Source organism: Malaya genurostris, chromosome 3 (genome assembly GCF_030247185.1).
Source record: "Malaya genurostris strain Urasoe2022 chromosome 3, Malgen_1.1, whole genome shotgun sequence".
In the NCBI taxonomy this organism is placed as follows: domain Eukaryota; kingdom Metazoa; phylum Arthropoda; class Insecta; order Diptera; family Culicidae; genus Malaya; species Malaya genurostris.
This window is the reverse complement of record NC_080572.1, coordinates 367754-387251: the sequence shown is the minus strand read 5'-3', so window position 1 is coordinate 387251 and position 19498 is coordinate 367754. Positions and strand designations below refer to the sequence as shown.

General features: G+C 36.4%; 2 protein-coding genes across 6 annotated transcripts in view; both read right to left on the bottom strand.

Annotated features, from left to right (window-relative positions):
• Window positions 1-242: 242 nt before the first annotated feature.
• Window positions 243-15478, bottom strand: LOC131439385 (uncharacterized). Of its 2 annotated transcripts, none has more exons than XM_058610323.1 (4): window positions 14645-15478; window positions 14251-14587; window positions 884-1189; window positions 243-802 (listed from the first exon to the last, which is right to left on the bottom strand). In XM_058610323.1, the coding sequence occupies exons 1-4, from the start codon at window positions 14979-14981 to the stop codon at window positions 685-687; spliced, it is 1098 nt and encodes a 365-aa protein (XP_058466306.1). In that variant the 5' UTR covers window positions 14982-15478; the 3' UTR covers window positions 243-684. The 2 variants fall into 2 exon arrangements, 1 of the variants encoding a protein (XP_058466306.1); XR_009231110.1 differs by lacking the exon at window positions 243-802 and adding an exon at window positions 11864-12179 and having other exon boundaries at window positions 1060-1189.
• Window positions 15479-15683: 205 nt separating this feature from the next.
• LOC131439384 (uncharacterized) overlaps window positions 15684-19498 on the bottom strand; it is a 47844-nt gene continuing 44029 nt past the window's right edge. For all 4 annotated transcript variants that reach the window (XM_058610318.1, XM_058610319.1, XM_058610320.1 and 1 more), the window contains exons 7-8: window positions 17796-17834; window positions 15684-17731 (exon numbers count right to left, since the gene is read on the bottom strand). In XM_058610318.1, the coding sequence (XP_058466301.1) occupies window positions 15845-17731; window positions 17796-17834 (1926 nt within the window). In that variant the 3' untranslated portion in view covers window positions 15684-15844. The remainder of the gene's footprint in view (window positions 17732-17795; window positions 17835-19498) is intronic.

Sequence of the window (19498 nt, the reverse complement as noted above, 5' to 3'; positions counted from 1 at the left end):
TTTTAAAAATGTTCTTACTGTTGGTAATAAAGCCGTTAGAATACTTTTAAGAGGATCAGTTATATTGAAGGCTGTTAATATCCAGTCCACGATATCAGAGAATTTCAGTAATCCAGAGTTTGTCGGAGTTTTTGGTTGTGTTATGGGATCACTTGGGTTTTTCGGAAGCAGATAGCATATTATACTTGGTGCTCCGTGAAACTTTTTTAGGCTTGGTATTAGGAGTGTTAAAAGAGCATTCCTGAAAGTTACAAACTATTTTCATCATTTTAATCACCATCATACATACTAATTGACAAAAACGGCTCAAAATCACTACAGATTTTGTGTAACAGAAGATCAGTATCGATTTTGATCGATGTGATTCAAAGATCTATCGCTTGATAAAAACAGTGTTTAGACTAACATACTAATATAATATGCGAAATGTATTAGGTTTAAAGTACTATGTATTGTGGATGTCACGGCGAAGAAAAACTTACGTCTATTGCCTTATAAAATAAGCGTATTATCAGTGATGTTTATTGAGAAAGATCACAAGCGATTTGATTTTTCGATTTTGATTTTTCCAGGCCAAATGTAAATTTTCACTGTTGCGGTTTTGTTCATTCAAAACTAGTTTTAATTTTTCATTAAGGCTTTGCACATGTTGATTGTATAGGTTTATATCATATCATTTAAAACTCAAACCAGTGTCCAATTAAGCTCGTCGTATACGTCACAGTTACACTGGAACCAGAGATTGGCGCATAATTTTGAACAAAATAGAATACTGAAGATTGCTGGTTTCGCCAGCTTTTGTCTGGAAAAATATATTATGTTGAGTAATTTATATTTGCTTGGTTTGCTAATCGGATAAAAAATAATTATTAATAGTACATACTTCTTAATAAGTCCCAAAACGCATTCCTTGAAAATATTTTTACTGCAGGGATTGTTTCCACAAACAGCCACTGGACCATGGAGCAGCTGCCGATACAAATTTCTTGGTAACCAACATTTCAGTACACTTAGCAAATCGCTCATCTTCGATTGATAGTAGCATTTTCGGAGGCCGTTTTCAACTAAACTGCTAGGATTATGGGTCGTCTTTCGTCGGTCTAAAATCGTCGTCAGTTCGCCTGGGAATATTAAATTACGTTGCAAAACATCACTTCTGATTTCCCGGTAGTAAACTGCATCCCGATACCTGAAAAATTGAATCATTTAATATCTGCATACTCTGGATAATTTGGAATGAAATCATAAACACACCTACATTTAAAGAGTTTGATCCATGCTTTGACGTGAATACGTCATATTTTTCTATGAGATACCTTTTCAAAATTCGTCTGATCATATTATCAGCATAAGCTTCCATTTTTATAGACGTTTACTCTCTTACTTGAGTCTTAGTTTGTGAAAATCGATTCAGCTGTTTCTGAGAAAATGAAGACTTCCGGTTTGCCTTTCTCATATAGAAAGGCTATACAATCATTGCAAAAATCGACATTTGTATCGAGGCCCAGAGGGCCGAGTGTCATATGCCATTCGACGAATTGAGCAAATGTCTGTGTGTATGTGTGTGAAAAATATTGTCACTCACTTTTCTCGGAGATGGCTTAACCGATTTTCACTAACTTAGATTCAAATGAAAGGTGTCACGGTCCCATACAAATTTGCTGAATAGCATTTGAATCCGACTTCCGGTTCCGGAATTACAGGGTGATTTGTACCCAAAATCGAATTTTCACAAACTTAGATTCATATAAAATGTATTATGGTCCCGTACGAAGTTCCGGAATTTTATTCCCGTTTCAGAATTACAGGCTTCTTAAGATGCCATAAGAATATTCAAATTTTCATTCGGATCAAGCCCCTTGTTCCAGAGATAGGGTGCTCAGTATGGAAACGTCAATATCAGGAATACTTTGTTCATAAGCTACCTCTTTATATTGGCTAATGATTTTCTCTAGTTTGCAGACAATGAGACTCTGTAATAGTTCCATAAATGATTTGCTGTATTTTTTCCAAGTCCGACTACCGGTACATTTGTTTATCCAAACTTCAAATCGTCATAGAGAATCGTAAGAAAATGTGTAGGTCATATTAGCACAGACTAACAGACATGACAGTATGAGTAAATTTTTATAAAAATAATTTTTCGTGATGCACTAGCTCCACCTATATTGTACTGCGCGAACTATTTACTATCGGTACACCCCTTGTGTTATGTGAAAGTTTTTTTACTAGTTGGTTCCCCCTCGTTTGTCAACACCGATCAGCTGCTTGCAGGGATGCCTGATTTCATCATAATATTTGAAAATGAATCGTCACAATAAATTATTGGATTACATTGATAATAAATTTAACTTTTTCAGCGATGTTGAAAGGTAACAATTTATTTTTCTCAACGTTGTTCATCTAGACTATTTTTGATTGTGTTGGTAATTTTCACCCAAAATTAAGTGGCGGCAGACCAGGAGTAAGTGAATATTGTAACAAAACGGGTTCGATTTTCTATTGCGTTGAAGGATGAGAAGTAGGCACAATTCTGTATACAGTTTTGGCAATATGTATTAAATCTGTATCCTGCATAAAATTCGCATGGACGTATACGAATCAATACATTACAGGTAATTCTGTATAAATGGCAACTCTGTTGGAAAATGAAAAAAATAAATACAGTTTAGATGACAGACAGGATGTTTTTGATAGGGTAACGTTGCGACATCATGGCATATGCGTGTACTGTCCCAACTAAAGGAATATTCGAAATCATCGTTAAAATGATTGAAGAATCTAATTTAAGTGTCCTGTCTGTTAGTCTGTGATATTAGTGCATGGTTGAATGAACCAAATGTCACTAAGCCGATATCCAACTTTCGGTTTCGGAAGTACCGACAATAATAATCAAATATGATAAAATGGAGCTCACTTCACTTTCTCACATATGATTGAATAGATTTTCACTAACTCAAATTCAAATGTAGTGTATCAATGTAGTAGTATTATGCAACAGAAAACTTCAAAACTATTTTCCGAACTTTTATTAAATTGTAGTATTTCGGGGAATTTCTGCTGTAATATACAGGAGAAAATTAAAAGGAGATAGGCATCATTACACAAATAAACGGATAAAAACAGGTTTTTGAGCCGAATTTTTCCCGGTGCAACCGAATTCCCGATCTTTTCCCTATTTTCCCGGTCACTTGCTACCCTGAGCATAGCATGCTAAGATGGGACCGGTATGCGAGTATCTTTTCGTTCGTTAACAAAAGTACTTGCATATGGGTCCCATCTCGTTGCGTAACAGATTTTATATACACGAATGACAAAAAATGCAAGATTCCATTCCAGATGAAAAGGTTATAATGTAATGCATGTAATGATGCAATGATATCACGGATCAATCAGTAGCGGAAAAGAGCGGATTATTACTGTATGTATCCAGTAGTAACTTTCAAACGAGTCAAAGTTTGTTGAAATATGTCACTTCTACGATCTTTGATATCTCCAGAAGTGTCAGCCATTAAATCTTCGAACTTAATTTAGAACCCCATAGACGCTTTTCAACGAGCCTAGGCTTGTCTGTTACGCCACTATTACGATCATATAACTGGAATCGGAATAACATAGAATTAACAATTTCATAATAGGTAGAAAATCAATTAAAAACGTGCTTATACAGGGTGATTTTTTAAGAGCTTGAGAACTTTTTTAAACAATAAAACGCATAAAATTTGCAAAATCTCATCGGTTCTTTATTTTAAACGTTAGATTGGTACATGGCATTTACTTTTTGAAGATAATTTCATTTAAATGTTGACCGCGGCTGCGTCTTAGGTGGTCCATTCGGAAAGTCCAATTTTGGGCAACTTTTTCGAGCATTTCGGCCGGAATAGCCCGAATTTCTTCGGAAATGTTGTCTTCCAAAGCTGGAATAGTTACTGGCTTATTTCTGTAGACTTTAGACTTGACGTAGCCCCACAAAAAATAGTCTAAAGGCGTCAAATCGCATGATCTTGGTGGCCAACTTACCGGTCCATTTCTTGAGATGAATTGTTCTCCGAAGTTTTCCCTCAAAATGGCCATAGAATCGCGAGCTGTGTGGCATGTAGCGCCATCTTGTTGAAACCACATGTCAACCAAGTTCAGTTCTTCCATTTTTGGCAACAAAAAGTTTGTTAGCATCGAACGATAGCGATCGCCATTCACTGTAACGTTGCGTCCAACAGCATCTTTGAAAAAATACGGTCCAATGATTCCACCAGCGTACAAACCACACCAAACAGTGCATTTTTCGGGATGCATGGGCAGTTCTTGAACGGCTTCTGGTTGCTCTTCACTCCAAATGCGGCAATTTTGCTTATTTACGTAGCCATTCAACCAGAAATGAGCCTCATCGCTGAACAAAATTTGTCGATAAAAAAGCGGACTTTCCGAATGGACCACCTAAGACGCAGCCGCGGTCAACATTTAAATGAAATTATCTTCAAAAAGTAAATGTCATGTACCAATCTAACGTTTAAAATAAAGAACCGATGAGATTTTGCAAATTTTATGCGTTTTATTGTTTAAAAAAGTTCTCAAGCTCTTAAAAAATCACCCTATACAACTAGCAGTGAGATGATACCTTTTTTATCAAGCAGCATGTGTATTTCGCGTGAATATTCTTCGTTGTGTTTAGTTTTCAAGAAATTATTTTAATGACAGTCGTTTTAAATGAATTGTAATTAAAATTTTGGAACTGCATCACGAATCGAAAATAGAAATTGTATTCCTTTCAATCTAAACGTGTGATAATCGATTAAGTATAGTTCCATGAGTTGTAGAAATGGGTTCTTCTTTAAAGTTTTTGTCATTATTTATGGTACTTCCAGAAACGGTATTTAGAGACCAGCATAACACAAAATAGTTCGTGTGTACATGAATTAGTATGACGAATTAATTGAAATTGTTTTGAGCCCAACTTTGAAAATTTTTTAGTATCGTCATCTTTCATGACGGTTTGAATTTTAAAAACTCTTAACCCTGTAATTTCAAAATTGAAAGTCGGAACCGGATCAAATTCATCAGTTCTGTAAGGGACCATAATTTTTTTTTAATTTGAAGTTTTGTTTGTTAAATTCGTTTTGGTCTTCTTTAAGCTGCTCTATCCCCAATACATTCGTAAACCAAATTCGGAAATTGGAAATGGATTGTTAACCATTTCATTAGATTCGAAATTTTTGGAAGTTACTGTGGCCATCTTAGAGAAATCGTAATGCGTTCCACATAAAATTTTTAGGTACCTTCCGGGATCGAAAACCGAATACCGTTAAAACTGAAATAAGTTTATTTGGTCATCGACTCTGAAAATCTGTGAACCCGATAAACACGATAAATTTATGTGAAATTGTAAAATTTATTGCTTCTGTCGACTAACTTCTTCGAATGGTTTAAGGGTGTAAGAAGTTGTGTTCTTCCAGTAATTATTGTTGCAAGCAGTATAAATCAAAATAAATATGAAATTCTTTTGAATTTGAAAATACTGTCATCTTTCTAACACATACATCATGTTCGAACGATTATGTTGCCAAAAACGAACCGTGCAAAAACCGAAACGTCATGAAAAAGAGTCTGCTGTACAAAGTCTTTTAGGTGCTAAGAAACAGTTACATAAAACAGTATTGAAAATCGTGTTTCACTTTGTTCCGAAACATAATTTTTTCATCAAGTGCGTAAAACTCCTACTACTGGAATAAGGCGAAAAGTGGCTTACCTAAAAATGTCGACATCTCCGTTAAAAATGGACGGATTTTAACAATCTAAGGCATGTTGGACAGCTATTACCGTGAGGAATCTAAGTCTGAAAACATAAAACTTCGTATAACTTAAAAAGTAAACATCCGATCTCAAAACCATTCGATAGCGTTCAGGGTGTTCTTTTGCGACTAGTTTGATCAAATCAGTTCAGCCATCTCTGAGATCTCAACCTCTTTGTTGACAACACATATACAGAAACACACACACACACTCACACGGACATTTGTTCAATTCGTCGAGCTAAATAGATTGGTATATGACACTCGGCCCTCCAGGTCTCGGGAAATTTTTCTAAAGTTCGAGCGAATTCTATACCTATTTTTTATATTTATAAAAACCTGTTTTAATCTACCTAGTGGTGTAATGATGCCTTTCTCATATCAATCATACCATCATATATAATACTGTGGTATTCTTCAAAATAATTTTCTTCGATTCCTAAAAAAAACAACCGAAATCAGTTTGTTTGACCGTTTATCGATAAAAACTATTAAGAGAAGATTTGAGGTCGATTTAGAAAACTTTTTACGGTTTTTCGCCCTTTTCAGTGATGGTATACAATTTTTAACACACTTTACCATATATTTCCGGATCCGGAAGTCGAATCCAGATGAAATTAAGGAATTACGTATAGGACCACAGGACCTTTCATTTGAACCTAAGTTTATGAAAATCGGCCGCGCCATCTATGAGAAAAGCTAGAAAACATATTTTCATTTTTTTGCGCATTTTACCCCATAACTCCGGAACCGGAAGTCGGATCAAAACAATATTCAGGAATTTTGTATGGGACTACAAAACGTTACATTACATACACACATACACACACAGACATTTTGCGTACTCGACGAACTGAGTCGAACGGTGACGGTTTTCACAGTGATTGCATAACCTTTCTATATGAGAAAGGCAAAAAGGTAGAAAGCATTTTGGTCAAAAATTGAATGACTATTATTGCCTTTCTCATATAGAAAGGTTATGCAATCACTGTGAAAACCGACTTTTGAACCGAGGCCCGGAGGGCCGAGTGTCATATACCATACGACTCAGTTCGTCGAATACGTAAAATGTCTGTGTATGTATGTGTGTGTATGTGTGTCCCATACAAAATTCCTGAATATTATTTGGATCCGACTTCCGGTTCCGGAATTATGGGGTAAAATGTGCAAAACATTGTGAAAATAAGTGCACTAACTTTTCTTAGAAATGGTTGAATCGATTTTCACAAACTCAAATTCAAATGAAAGGTCTTGAGGTCCCATACAAAATTCCTGAATATTATTTGGATCCGACTTCCGGTTCGGGAGTTATGGGGTAAAACGTGAAAAAAAAGAAAATATGTGTTTTAACTTTTCTCATAGATGGCGCGACCGATATAGAAAGGTTATGCAATCACTGTGAAAACCGACTTTTGAACCGAGGCCCGGAGGGCCGAGTGTCATATACCATTCGACTCAGTTCGTCGAGTACGTAAAATGTCTGTGTGTATGTATGTGTGTGTGTGTCCCATACAAAATTCCTGAATATTATTTGGATCCGACTTCCGGTTCCGGAATTATGGGGTAAAATGTGCAAAAAATTGTGCAAGTGCACTAACTTTTCTCAGAGATGGTTGAATCGATTTTCACAAACTCAAATTCAAATGAAAGGTCTTGAGGTCCCATACAAAATTCCTGAATATTATTTGGATCCGACTTCCGGTTCGGGAGTTATGGGGTAAAATGTAAAAAAAAGAAAATATGTGTTTTAACTTTTCTCATAGATGGCGCGACCGATTTTCACAAACTTAGGTTCAAATGAAAGGTCCTGTGGTCCCATGCGTTATTCCTGAATTTCATGCGGATCCGACTTCCGGATCCGGAAATATAGGGTAAAGTGTGTTAAAAATTGTACACCACCACTGAAAATGGCGAAAAACCTTAAAAAAATTTCTAAATCGTCCTCAAGTCTTTTCCAATTTGATGGTTTTTATCAGTAGACGGTCAAACAAACCGATTTCTGTTATTCTTTTAAGAATCGAAGAAAATTTTTTTTTGCCTTTCTCGTATAGAAAGGTTATGCAATCACTGTGAATACCGACGTTTGAATCGAGGCCCGGAGGGCCGAGTGTCATATACCATTCGACAGTACAGTACCATTCGACTCAGACTCGTCGAGTACGCAAAATGTCTGTGTGTGTATGTGTGTATGTAACGTTTTTTGTACTAACTCCATGGGGTAATATGTGCAAAAAAATTAAAATATGTGTTCTAACTTTTCTCATAGATGGCGCGACCGATTTTCTAAGTTTTTTTTATAGATGGCGTGACCGATTCACAAAGACCAGACTAGGTTCAAATGAAAGGTCCTGTGGTCCCATACGTGATTACTGAATTTCATCAGGATCCGACTTCCGGATCCCGAAATATATGGTAAAGTGTGTTAAAAATTGTATACCATCACTGAAAAGGGCGAAAAACCGTAAAAAGTTTTCTAAATCGACCTCAAATCTTTTCCAATTGATAGTTTTTATCAGCAGACGGTCAAACAAATCTATTTCGATTATTCTTTTAAGAAGCGAAGAAAAATAATTTTGAAGAATACCACAGTATTATATATGATAGTTTGATTGATATGAGAAAGGCATCATTACACCACTAGGTGGATTAAAACAGGTTTTTTAATAATATAAGTTTAAAAACACATTTCTCAAACTCTAATATTCCGAGGGCATCAATTGAATGACTAAATCGAACATGCACAAATATGTATCTCTCATATTAGTCATAAAATAGTCTTGGACCATGGTTTATAACCTTGCATAGTTAGTACCTGTTCCACTAGCGAAAAACCTGTTTTAATCCACCTAGTGGTGTAATGATGCCTTTCTCATGTACATATAATATTGTGGTATTCTATTCAAAAATTTTCTCTTCGATTTTTGAAAGAAACCAAGTGATTGTTTATGCATGACATACAGAGTAAAACAGTGCTTTGATTGCGTAAGCCATCCATAAGAGAACGACACTTCCGGCACCGGAACCCGAGAACCGGTATAATCGAAGTCGGTTCGTACGGCCACCAACTAACATGACACACAAACTCTTCTAGTACGCACCCTATAACTCAGGATTCGGAAGTCGAATCCGGATGAAATTAAGGAATTTCGTATAGGATCGGAAGACCTTTCATTTGAATCTAAGTTTGTGGAAATCGGTCAAATCACTCGCTTAGAAAAGTGAGTGAGATCCATTTTGGTATATATGACCACTATTTCCGATACTTCCGGAACTGGATACCGGGAACCAGGATAACCGGAATCGGTTTGTTTAGTTACCTACTGATAATGACTATCGATTTGTCTAGTTTTGAGACCAGTTTACGTTTTTTTGTTTCGCCGGTTTAAGTGACGGTGTACAATATTGAACACACTTTACCCTATAATTCCGGAACCGGACGTCGGATCTGGATGAAATTCAGGAATTCCGTATGGGACCGAAAGACCTTTCATTTGAATTTAAGTTTGTGGAAATCGGTTAAACCATCGCTGAGAAAAGTGAGTGAGATCCATTTTGGTATATATGACCACTATTTCCGGTACTTCCGGAACCGGATACCGGGAACCAGATATTCCGTATGGGACCACGAGACCTTTCATTTGAATCCTAGTTTGTCAAAATCGGTTCAGCCATCTCCGGGAAAACCTAGTGAGATTATTTGACACATACACACACACACACACAAGGCGGAATCAACAACAATACCACGGCAATGGACGACGAGACGAACCACGAACAAACTGCCCCTCAATCCTCGCAGGAGGAAAATGGAAGCTCCTCTCCCCCTAGAAAAAGGGTGACAACGAGATCCAATACAAAAAAAAATTATCTAAAAACTCAGCTAAATCGGCCACGTAAAGCTTGTACGCAAATAGGCCTGAATAAAATATCTTTTAAATAAAAAAAAAACACTCCTCTTGAATTTTTCAGCAACAATGTTTATTTATTTTGATCGTTTAGTTCAACGTTTGGCAGTTCGTTTTGTTCCTTTTGACTTCCTCTCCGCGCGTCTCTGAGGGGTCTCTACCGACCGACAAATCGCAAGTTTTTCTATACTCTCACTCACTTAATGGTGAAAATCTCTTATTGCATTGAACATAGCCACATAAATTTTTCTCCATGCCATCGGAAACATGCTCAGCAATTTATGATAAACGTTACGTTATTGCCTTTCTCATATAGAAAGGTTATGCAATCACTTGAAAAACCGGTATTCTGCTTATGATTCTACAATTTCCGAAAAATTCAGTAATCCTGATGGAGGCTTTAAAACGGACCCCACTGGATTATTGTCTTTTTCTGTGCTAGTTCCTGGATTGGTTTGTGAATTTGACAAACCAGAAGGCACAGTTTTTGGTCTTAAATTTGACTTTTTAGATTTAACACGGAGATCTTTTTTTGAAGGTGTAATTTTAGATGACTTTGGTATTTTGTGGTTTGTTAATCTCCTCTTAACAGACCCTTGAGAAGTGACAAACGAGGTATCTTCACTATTTTCGTCCGAGTCAGATTCCTCTGGCTCCGCAAGATTTGAAAAACCGTTTTCGGTTTCCAAAGGTGGGACATCAATGATCGTTTTAAGCATTTCTGCATATGTGCGCTTAGACCGTGCTCTTAAAGAAAGCTTTATTTTGTCTTTACGCAACTTAAATGCAGCGCATACTGAAATATCACGAGGACTCTCCCTACAATAAACACATTTTTCAATATCTTTATCGCAAAGATTATCCTTATGAGTCCCTTGACATTTTATACATTTAGATTTATTACTGCAATAAGTAAGTAAGTGTATGTTCGATTTTTTTACAGTTCGTGCAAGCCATAACATGCGGTACGAAAAGCCGAACAGGAAGACGAATTTTATCGATATAGACATGGCTAGGCAACGCAGATCCGGCAAATATTACTCGAAACGAATCTGAGGGACGATAAGACTTAATTCCATCGACATTAGATGCTGAGTACAATTGCTTGCACTCGAGTCTCTCAACTTTCTCTGCTTCCGTGACAACACCGTCAATTTCCACCTCCTTCGATGGAACGTAAACTCTATATTCATCAGCAAATAATTTACAGGTTACAATATCGTTTGCCTGTTTCAAATCGTTAACAACAACTCGAATTTTATCTCTATTAACTTTAGAGATTTCTACAACTTTTGAAAAATGTGATGTCAATTTCTTTGTATTTTGCATCAAATTTAATACCTTTTCTTTTTGTCGATTATAGACTATCCATGGCCCAGTGGCACGACGTAAAATACACTGGTGGCGTAGTAAGACAGGTTTGGTTGTGTTGGTAATTTTCTCACGAAATTAAGTATGGCGCGCCGGGATTCAAGCATGTAAACATAAACAAATGACCATTTCAGATCGGGATTTCCCTTCTAAGTTACTCCAGTTGTCGCGCAGCCTGGCGAATCTTTGGCACTAGTTGAAAATCTGGACATTTTATCTTCAAGGGCTTGCAAGGTAACGTCGAAATATAGTAAATTTTACACACATCCGATTCTGTTCAATTCGTTGGAGGAAGGATTTGGCGGATCGCACTGTGGTATCTATTACAGTTATTATGGATAATGGAGTGATTGTGCAGTGGGTGGCATTTCAAATGCAGGTGATGAAAACGATTGAAACATCCCGGAACAAAACACCGCATTTCACTGTCAATATTTTCGCAAACATAACCAACTCTAAATATTTTCATAAAAGCAACTCCCGGAACGTCATTTGTTTATGTTTTTTCTTCTTCACGTCTCTCCGTTATTCCAAAATAAAATGACAACCGCACTAACACATAAAAAAACGTGATCACCAGGGTATTTTACATCGTGGCCCAGTGGTACCCTCTGGATAATGTTTAGCCCTTGGAGTATTTAAAATCTTACTATTATCCGGAATCGGATTCGGATGAACTTTTATGAGATCATCCATTACATAAACTGTTTTTTTTGTAAATTAATAATATCAAAATGAAAACTTTTGTATAGTAAAATTTCAGTTATAAGAGAAATGAAAAAAAAAATAAATTAAATTTACCTTGTTGCTGGTGGTTGAATGCGTCCTCTCGGCATGAAGACTGGAAAGCGAATGAGAGTTGCTATCTGAGTGTTTGAGGTTTTAACCACGCAGAAAGTGCACTCTCCGTCGCTGCTGGTTCATGACATCAATCCCTCCACGACCGGAGAGCAAATGAGAACTGCGACCTGAGCGTTTAAGGTTTTAACCACGCAGAAGGTGCACTCTCCGTTGCTGCTGGTTGAATGCGTCCTCTCGGCTTGAACTTGAAGACCGGAAAGCGAATGAGAGTGGCTACCTGAGCGTGTGAGGATTTTACAACGCATAAGGTGCACTCCTGAAAATAAAAACAAAATTAAACAATTGACCTGTACTCAGCGTTGCCAGATTTTACAAATTTTTATTAGCTCTGACCAAATCGTTACGCTTTTGGCCTCTAGACGATAGGTGGTAAGACCTATTTTTCTACTCTTTTAATCGAATAAATAACTTTCAAAATTAACTAAAAAGAGGAAAAAACAAAACAATCAGTTCCACTCAACAATGTAACGCACTTTGCTAATCTACACTCAGAAAAATATTATGGTAACAGTTACTATATAGAGGGCCATCCTGACCATGCGAGTATAGTGATTTTCAGCCGACTATTAAATCAGATGATTTCAACAATAGTCAAGTTCATGTTTACTATAAATGGTATCGGCTCTAGAATAGTAATATTGAACAGTATATTGTATGAATAACTAATTCGATTGAGATGGTTAGGCTAACCATGACCGAATCTTTATTTACATTGTAGTTTTCGCTATAACCAGAGCCATGGTATTTTTGACATTTCTCTTCTAGTTATTTCTAATCTAAAGGCAGTGGTTGATTCAACAATGCTGAAGATCAGCAAAACATGAGCTAATGTTAAAAAGTTTTATGGATTTGAATTCTAGAACAAGAACAACAAAATAGTTTCATTGAATTCTTTTTTATTTTTGCATCAAATCAAATGATGATGTGCCTGGTGAAATATTGATTATCAACGTAGACACGGAGCAGCATTGCTTGGTTGCAACTGTTGATCTCAGGCTCTGTTCGGTGAAGTTTTTCCTGAAGCAGAAATAAGCAGTATGGAAGAAATTAATAGCCAAGTCCTCAATACCCACCTGTCATATATTGTTATTTTTTCCGTCGGATTCGAGCGATTTGAATCCGGGAATCGGATGATGTTCGTCGTTTTCATAAATCGCTTGATGTTGTTTCTACAGCGACCGATAACGAATAATAAAGATTATACAGGACGTCGATTTCACTAGAAAACAGCCGTTGGCGGGAAAATTGTTGAAAAATTTAGTTGCAATGACGGAAACTAGTAAGGTTACAAAATTTACTCACCTGCAAGACCTTCCAAATTGCACAATATAAGTCACAATATACTTTTTTTTAATCAATCACTTATGTGTTACGAAATTGTCTGCAGTATTGCAACTTTATGTGACAATAACAAAGTACACCCGTTTATTGACAATTTGTAGAGTCAGCACAAATGAAAAACATAGTTGGGTAAAAAACACTATACGATAATGTGCTTACTACAAAATTCTGTTGATATGGACTACATGAAGTGTTTTCAAACTTCATAATTTCTTTTAAACCATGTATCTATTTATGGTAACGTTATTATACTGTGGACATATTTACATGGTAGCAATAAATATTTAGCTCCTCATATATATCAAGGCTCGAGACCCATTTCACCTTACTAGAAATTGTGATTTTAACTATTTGTTCTTATATTTGAGATGACTACCATTGTCAGGATGACCATGCCAGAAAAGTCATAAATACAAATAGCTTAGTCAAGTCGTAGTGTTTGTTGTCTAGTAATTTATACAATACAGATGGTGAATAGTCATATATCATGATTGTTGCTACTATTTAAGCGTATAGTTGAAATGACAATGGAAAACAGGCTACGGTTACTATGGTATTTTGCTCAGTGTACAAATAAGTTTAATTACTTATATGTGGTATATTTCGTTTTAGAGTGGGATCTTGACACCGAATACATACATAACAAACGTCAGCTCAATACCGTAATCATATGAATCGTGCATGTGTGGGATAATCACAGTCCGTCAAATATTCTTTCGGAGAAATGTTGACGGAGCTTGCTGTTGACGGACGTTGACGTTCCGGATCTCTGCTGGATCGTGTGAATGCGCAAAGGGAAAACTCATTCGACTAATTTTGACGGAGGCTGACGTTCCGGTGACGGTGACGGAAGAAGCCGGATCGTCTGAATCGTACATAAAAGTTTACCGATTGGACAAGCGCGGGAATTTTAAAATGAAAATTCCGTTTCTTTTTTGATCATAAGGTATTATAATATTGATTAAAAACAAGAAAGAATAACTTACCTTTTCAGCTTCACTGTAGTAAACGGATCATAATTGGGTTGAATAAACTTTTCCAACATCAACGGATAGTGGGTCAATAAATTATTATTGAATACTCTCAAAACCTCAAGTGAATTGAGATTGACTGCAAATGGAAGCAGCATCAAATTGCATCCTTCTGCCGACAAATATACAAGACGAGGCAGAGTGAATATTTTATTCGGTATTCGAACAAGCAAATAATTTTCATTTATGATTAACTCCTTCAAATTCAAGCACTGCGAAAGCTCTACTGGAATTTCGTTCAATCTGTTATTCGATACGTCTAGCATTTCCAAATTTGCTAGAAGTCCAATCTCTGCAATAGGTCAATTTCACATTATGTTAGGCAGTACATAATTAATGCATAATATACCTCGTGGCAAACTTGTCAGTTTATTTTCGCTCAATTTCAACACAGTTAAATTACGCAAGCATCCTAGCGATCTCGGTAATAGCGTGATAGTGTTTTGCGAAACGTCGAGTGTTTCTAAGTCAACCAGCAACGATATTTGCTCTGGAATATCTTCCAACAAATTGCCAGCTAGGCAGATAAATCTCAGACGCATCATTTCCTGGAAAAACCAATCTGGGATGGCAGGAATAAAGTTTTCTTTAAGGTACACTTCCAATACATCTGGTCCACATGTTCGTAGTTCTTCCGGCATAAACCGAAAATCCCGATAACTCCAGTGTAGAGTTCCGAAATTCATTTCTTACTTGAGCGGCGGCTTATTATATTGTATAGCTTAAATGACCACCAGCTAGTACGAACGACTTGAGAATAAATTTTCGTGGTGGTTAATTAATGACGTGTATACATGTGGATGCGCGCGCTTCCCGTAGTATATCGCAAATGCGGCTTATTCTCAATCATCTAGTCCGCTCTGAGAAGAGTTTAGTTTTCGTTCAACAAATCACAAAAGTAGTTCAATATTTTTAGCAACCTTCAGCAACAAAAATCACTCCCAAGCACACAACCCCGCTTATTATTGAGGCATCAAACTGTGAGCAATTTATTTTTAAAATATTCTTTCGAGAAAGCAACAAACACCGGTATGAAACAAGAACAAGATTGTTTGAAATATTTTCAGAGCATTATCGCCAAACGGACCTTCACTAGTTTGTGTTTTGTTAGTCACAAGTTGTTGGAATGGTCAGGGTATCCCAATGAACAGGTTTCAATGTCAGACAGGAAGACCTTGAAATGAAATGAAGTTGAATTAAAGGGCAAACAGCGAGCATCAATGACAAAATGTTGGCACATATTTTCGGTCGAACTTTTTTTAAGGCAATAATTGCTTCATATTATAAGGCTAGTTCTTTCCAATCACTAATTCAAACAATATTCTTTTTCAAATTTCGAGCTTTTTTTAGTTTCACAGTTAAGTTCAAATGAATGCAAGAAAAAACAATTACAAACGAAAAAACGGCACTTGATGCAATTTATTGCGTACGAAATAACGGTAATTATTATATTATATATGTAGGATGCGATGACTTGTTTATGTTCATTTTTTTGCGCGAGTTTTTGTTTCAGTTTAATAAGTAACAATAGATTTGGGTCGCATAGGTTTTACATAATAATACAGCGTTTTTGCTTATCATTAAAATGATCTCCGTTCCTTGTTGGATGGTGATCATTCGCAGTCTGCTTAACAAAAAGCGGGTCTTTTTGGGATTCTGTCTTTTGTTTGTCCTCGTAAACGTTGAGGTTGCAGCCAAGATGCTTCTTTATTTGTACATCACTCATGTAATCGCTATCAGCATCTTCAGTTTCATCTGCACTGGTGCTGCTGTATGTATCGGAGGACAGGACGAGAGAGTCATCGGAATTCATTACATTGAACTGATGCATCCGGTGCAAAAGTGTAGGATCTTCCGGTAAAACAAACATTTCATCCAATCTTTTGTTTCGTAGGTTTTCTGAGAGCCAATTTATAACTGCTTCGGTTAAATTAGTATCATTATCGCTGTAGGAACTAGAGGGTTCTTTTCGCTCCTCTCCAATGTTGACGGAAACGATGCATGTGGTAGGACTTTGCAAACCAGAATCATAGTTTTCGGAATAAGACATTTCACTGAAATGCTTGCAGTCGTGTTGATCGACCACTGCTTCATCCAGTTGGTAAGCAATATCTCGATCAATAGTATCCGAGGGGATTGGGTCATTTGAAGTCTCCAACAAAGTGGAGTTAACAATCAAATTTTCTTCTAGACCGGAACCATTGGCCTTCGATTCGTTTTGAACAGGTTTCAAGAAGGAAGGCACTTCAGTCATTGTTTTGCTCTCCTGATTCGATTTTGATATTTTTTCAGTATTCGTCTTCTCTGCGTCGCTTGGGGAACAAGATTCATTATCAACAACACATTGCAATTGGGGATCATCGTGCTGACAAGAATCATCCGGTAAAACGCATATATCTTCAATTTGAACATTGAATATACCTCGCTCAAGGTTTGCTATGGTATCTTCTCCGATAATCAATTCGAAAACGTTATTACGGAGAATATTATGCTCTTCAGTTGTAGATGAAAATGAATTTACTTCATCTGTTTCTTCTTGTTCATGAGTACTCAAAGCAAGGTTGCCTTCATCTACCGATAAAAATGAATTCACTTCATTTATTTGTTCTAGTAGCACTATTTTTTCGGTTGAATCTAATTCACCATTTAATTTTGATTTGGCATTGAGTTCTGCGACATTTTTCAACGGAGCAGAAAACTTCGGTTCAATCACTTCAAACCCTGCTTGTTGTTGTAATAAGTGGAACTTTTTCTGTTTTTTACCTTTTCCTTTGGCAGTCTTTTTCACTTTTTTCCCGATGCTCTCTCCCCGTTTATCACGCTTCACCGTTATGTTTGAAAGGCTAAATTCGGCACTATTAATCACGTCATGTTTCCGACCGTCTTTTGAAGATGCTTCCGGGATCTCATGAATAGCCTCCATCTTAGTCATAGCACTTGTGTCGATGAAGCGAAGCTCCAGATCTTCTTCAACAACAATCTCTTTACCTTTGCGAACAGTTCGCCATAAACTGGAACTGTCCTGTCGTACAGCAGTCAACTTCGAAGCCCCTGACTCCCGGGAGACGGATTTGGTCAGATCAATGTTTTGTTCTGCAAAAGTAAGTGTCGATTCGATAAGATCCCGTTTGCGCAATTTCTGTGGATGTAATGCCGTCCTAGCCTTTCGCGAAACCCCGGTCGAAGGATTCGAAATTTGAGACAGGTCTTCGGATTGTTCTAATTTCGACGGTTGATACTCAGAAGATATTTTCGGTGGTGGCGCTTGAGACTGGACAGATTGTGTGTGGATGGGACTAGTATCCTGGACTATGATTGGTTTACTGGATGAATGTAGCAATACGCTATAGGATTCTGATGCGACGTCGTTGACCGGTACTTCAACAACAGAAAGCATATCGGGCTCTAGATTGCAAAATTCAGCACTTGAACAGCCCTGTAAAAACAAAAACAAAACTAGTTCGTGTTCTCTGATTGCGTACTTCAAACTCATCACTCACGCTTTCCATCATTTCGGACTCATGAATTTCCATCGGATACTAGAAGAGAAAATGACAGGTAAAATAGAAAAAAGTTAGTTAATCTATGCTGAAGATTCATCTACTTTAACAAAAAACACGAACAACCCGATCCGACAAAAACGAACAAAATTAAACATCTATTATGATAATTTGGGATGAATAATTCGGTTGTATAGCAAAGTACACATTATGCTGCAATAACGAACATAATCTCATAACATATGTCGAACGGTAATGGCCAATTTTTACTAGTCGGTTTTTCAAGTGATTGCATAACCTTTCCATATGATAAAGGCAAAAACACAATTCCTAAAGAGTAAATCATCCTCATTCTTGTTTACGTCCGTATCGACCATACGACGAACGGATACTTTCGAATGAATACGAATAAACCATTCTTGTTCTCACTCGAATAAATTCGAACACGACTCGTTTGTCACAAAATATTTAAACATCAGTAAACTTCTTAAAATAAATGCTATATCATTATGAAATCACTCAAATTCTTGTGATGAACCATATGGTTAACGTCAGGGTGTATGCCAGTTTAGTTGCGAACGATACGTGTATTCGAACATCATTCGTACGAACGAAAAGCAGTGATATGCGAACATAGCACACGAGGTGCACTGTACCTGCCCAAGTAACATTTATAATATTAATAAATACTTGTAGCTGTCTTCAATGCTACATAATAAACCTTGCAATAAAACTTTAAACTCCACGAAAGCCTACTGAAAACCTCTATAAGAGCATGTTCCTGCCAAGTGGACCATTCTTCATAAGGTTTATAAATCAAAAGGAAGAATCAGCATAAACCTGCTTTAAAACTCCAAATTCAAGAAAATTTTGAAACCAACTTTACGACCAACATTAAATTTATTTGGATGGAATAAATTCCGCTATGAATAAACTGACGTTTTGATTATATTTTTCTTGACTATGTGTGTGTCCTGTCTACTTTGAATGCAATCAGTAAGAATATATTAGATTTTTTTTACGAGTTTGAGGCTGTTTCCGTACGTAAAAACTTCATGCGCTTTTATTTTTATCGTGAATGTAAGGATAAAAATAAGAATTATAACTAATCGCCTTGAAATAAATGCGGTTTTTGCGAAAGTCTTCATAATTTATGAAAATTATTATTGGTGATTCATCGTCATTTTTGTATAAAACTATTTTGTGACGTTAAAACTTATGCATACATTCTGAAAACAAGTCATGAAAGTCCATCAAATTTCCTCGTTTTTGCATTTCGAAATTTATTTGATGTCAATAAATGCTACGGTGTAGAACATCATAATGGCGGCCATGAAATTTCCTTTAATGCAAATTACACTTAACCTAAGAAGCAATAAATCAAATAGCCTACAACTAATGTGTTATAAATGTACTTTAAAACCCTCTAATTTGCTCTGAGTGAAATTGTCATCCAATGAACACTCACACACACAGAACTAGATTTATGAAAGAATTTAACTGACAATAATATTTTAAAGAAAATGTTTGAAAGCAATATTAAGAGTGTTTGCATGGTTTTATCCTTGTGCAAATTGTTTTATTTTTAGTTCTGTTGTTAGTGTAGGTAAAGGGTTTTATAGAAGCTTTGAAAACCATGATATTACTGGTTAAAAGAAACACTTATTATAGTTGTCATAAAACAGGTAGTGATTGAAAAATCA

Excerpts from the sequence above, each read along its gene's own strand:
- LOC131439385 (XM_058610323.1), bottom strand. The coding sequence starts at position 14,981 with ATGAATTTCGGAACTCTACACTGGAGTTATCGGGATTTTCGGTTTATG. Across the intron at positions 14,588-14,644 it reads ACTGACAAGTTTGCCACGAG|AGATTGGACTTCTAGCAAAT; the intron begins GTATATTATGCA and ends GACCTATTGCAG. Across the intron at positions 803-883 it reads GTTTTGGGACTTATTAAGAA|ACAAAAGCTGGCGAAACCAG; the intron begins GTATGTACTATT and ends ATATTTTTCCAG.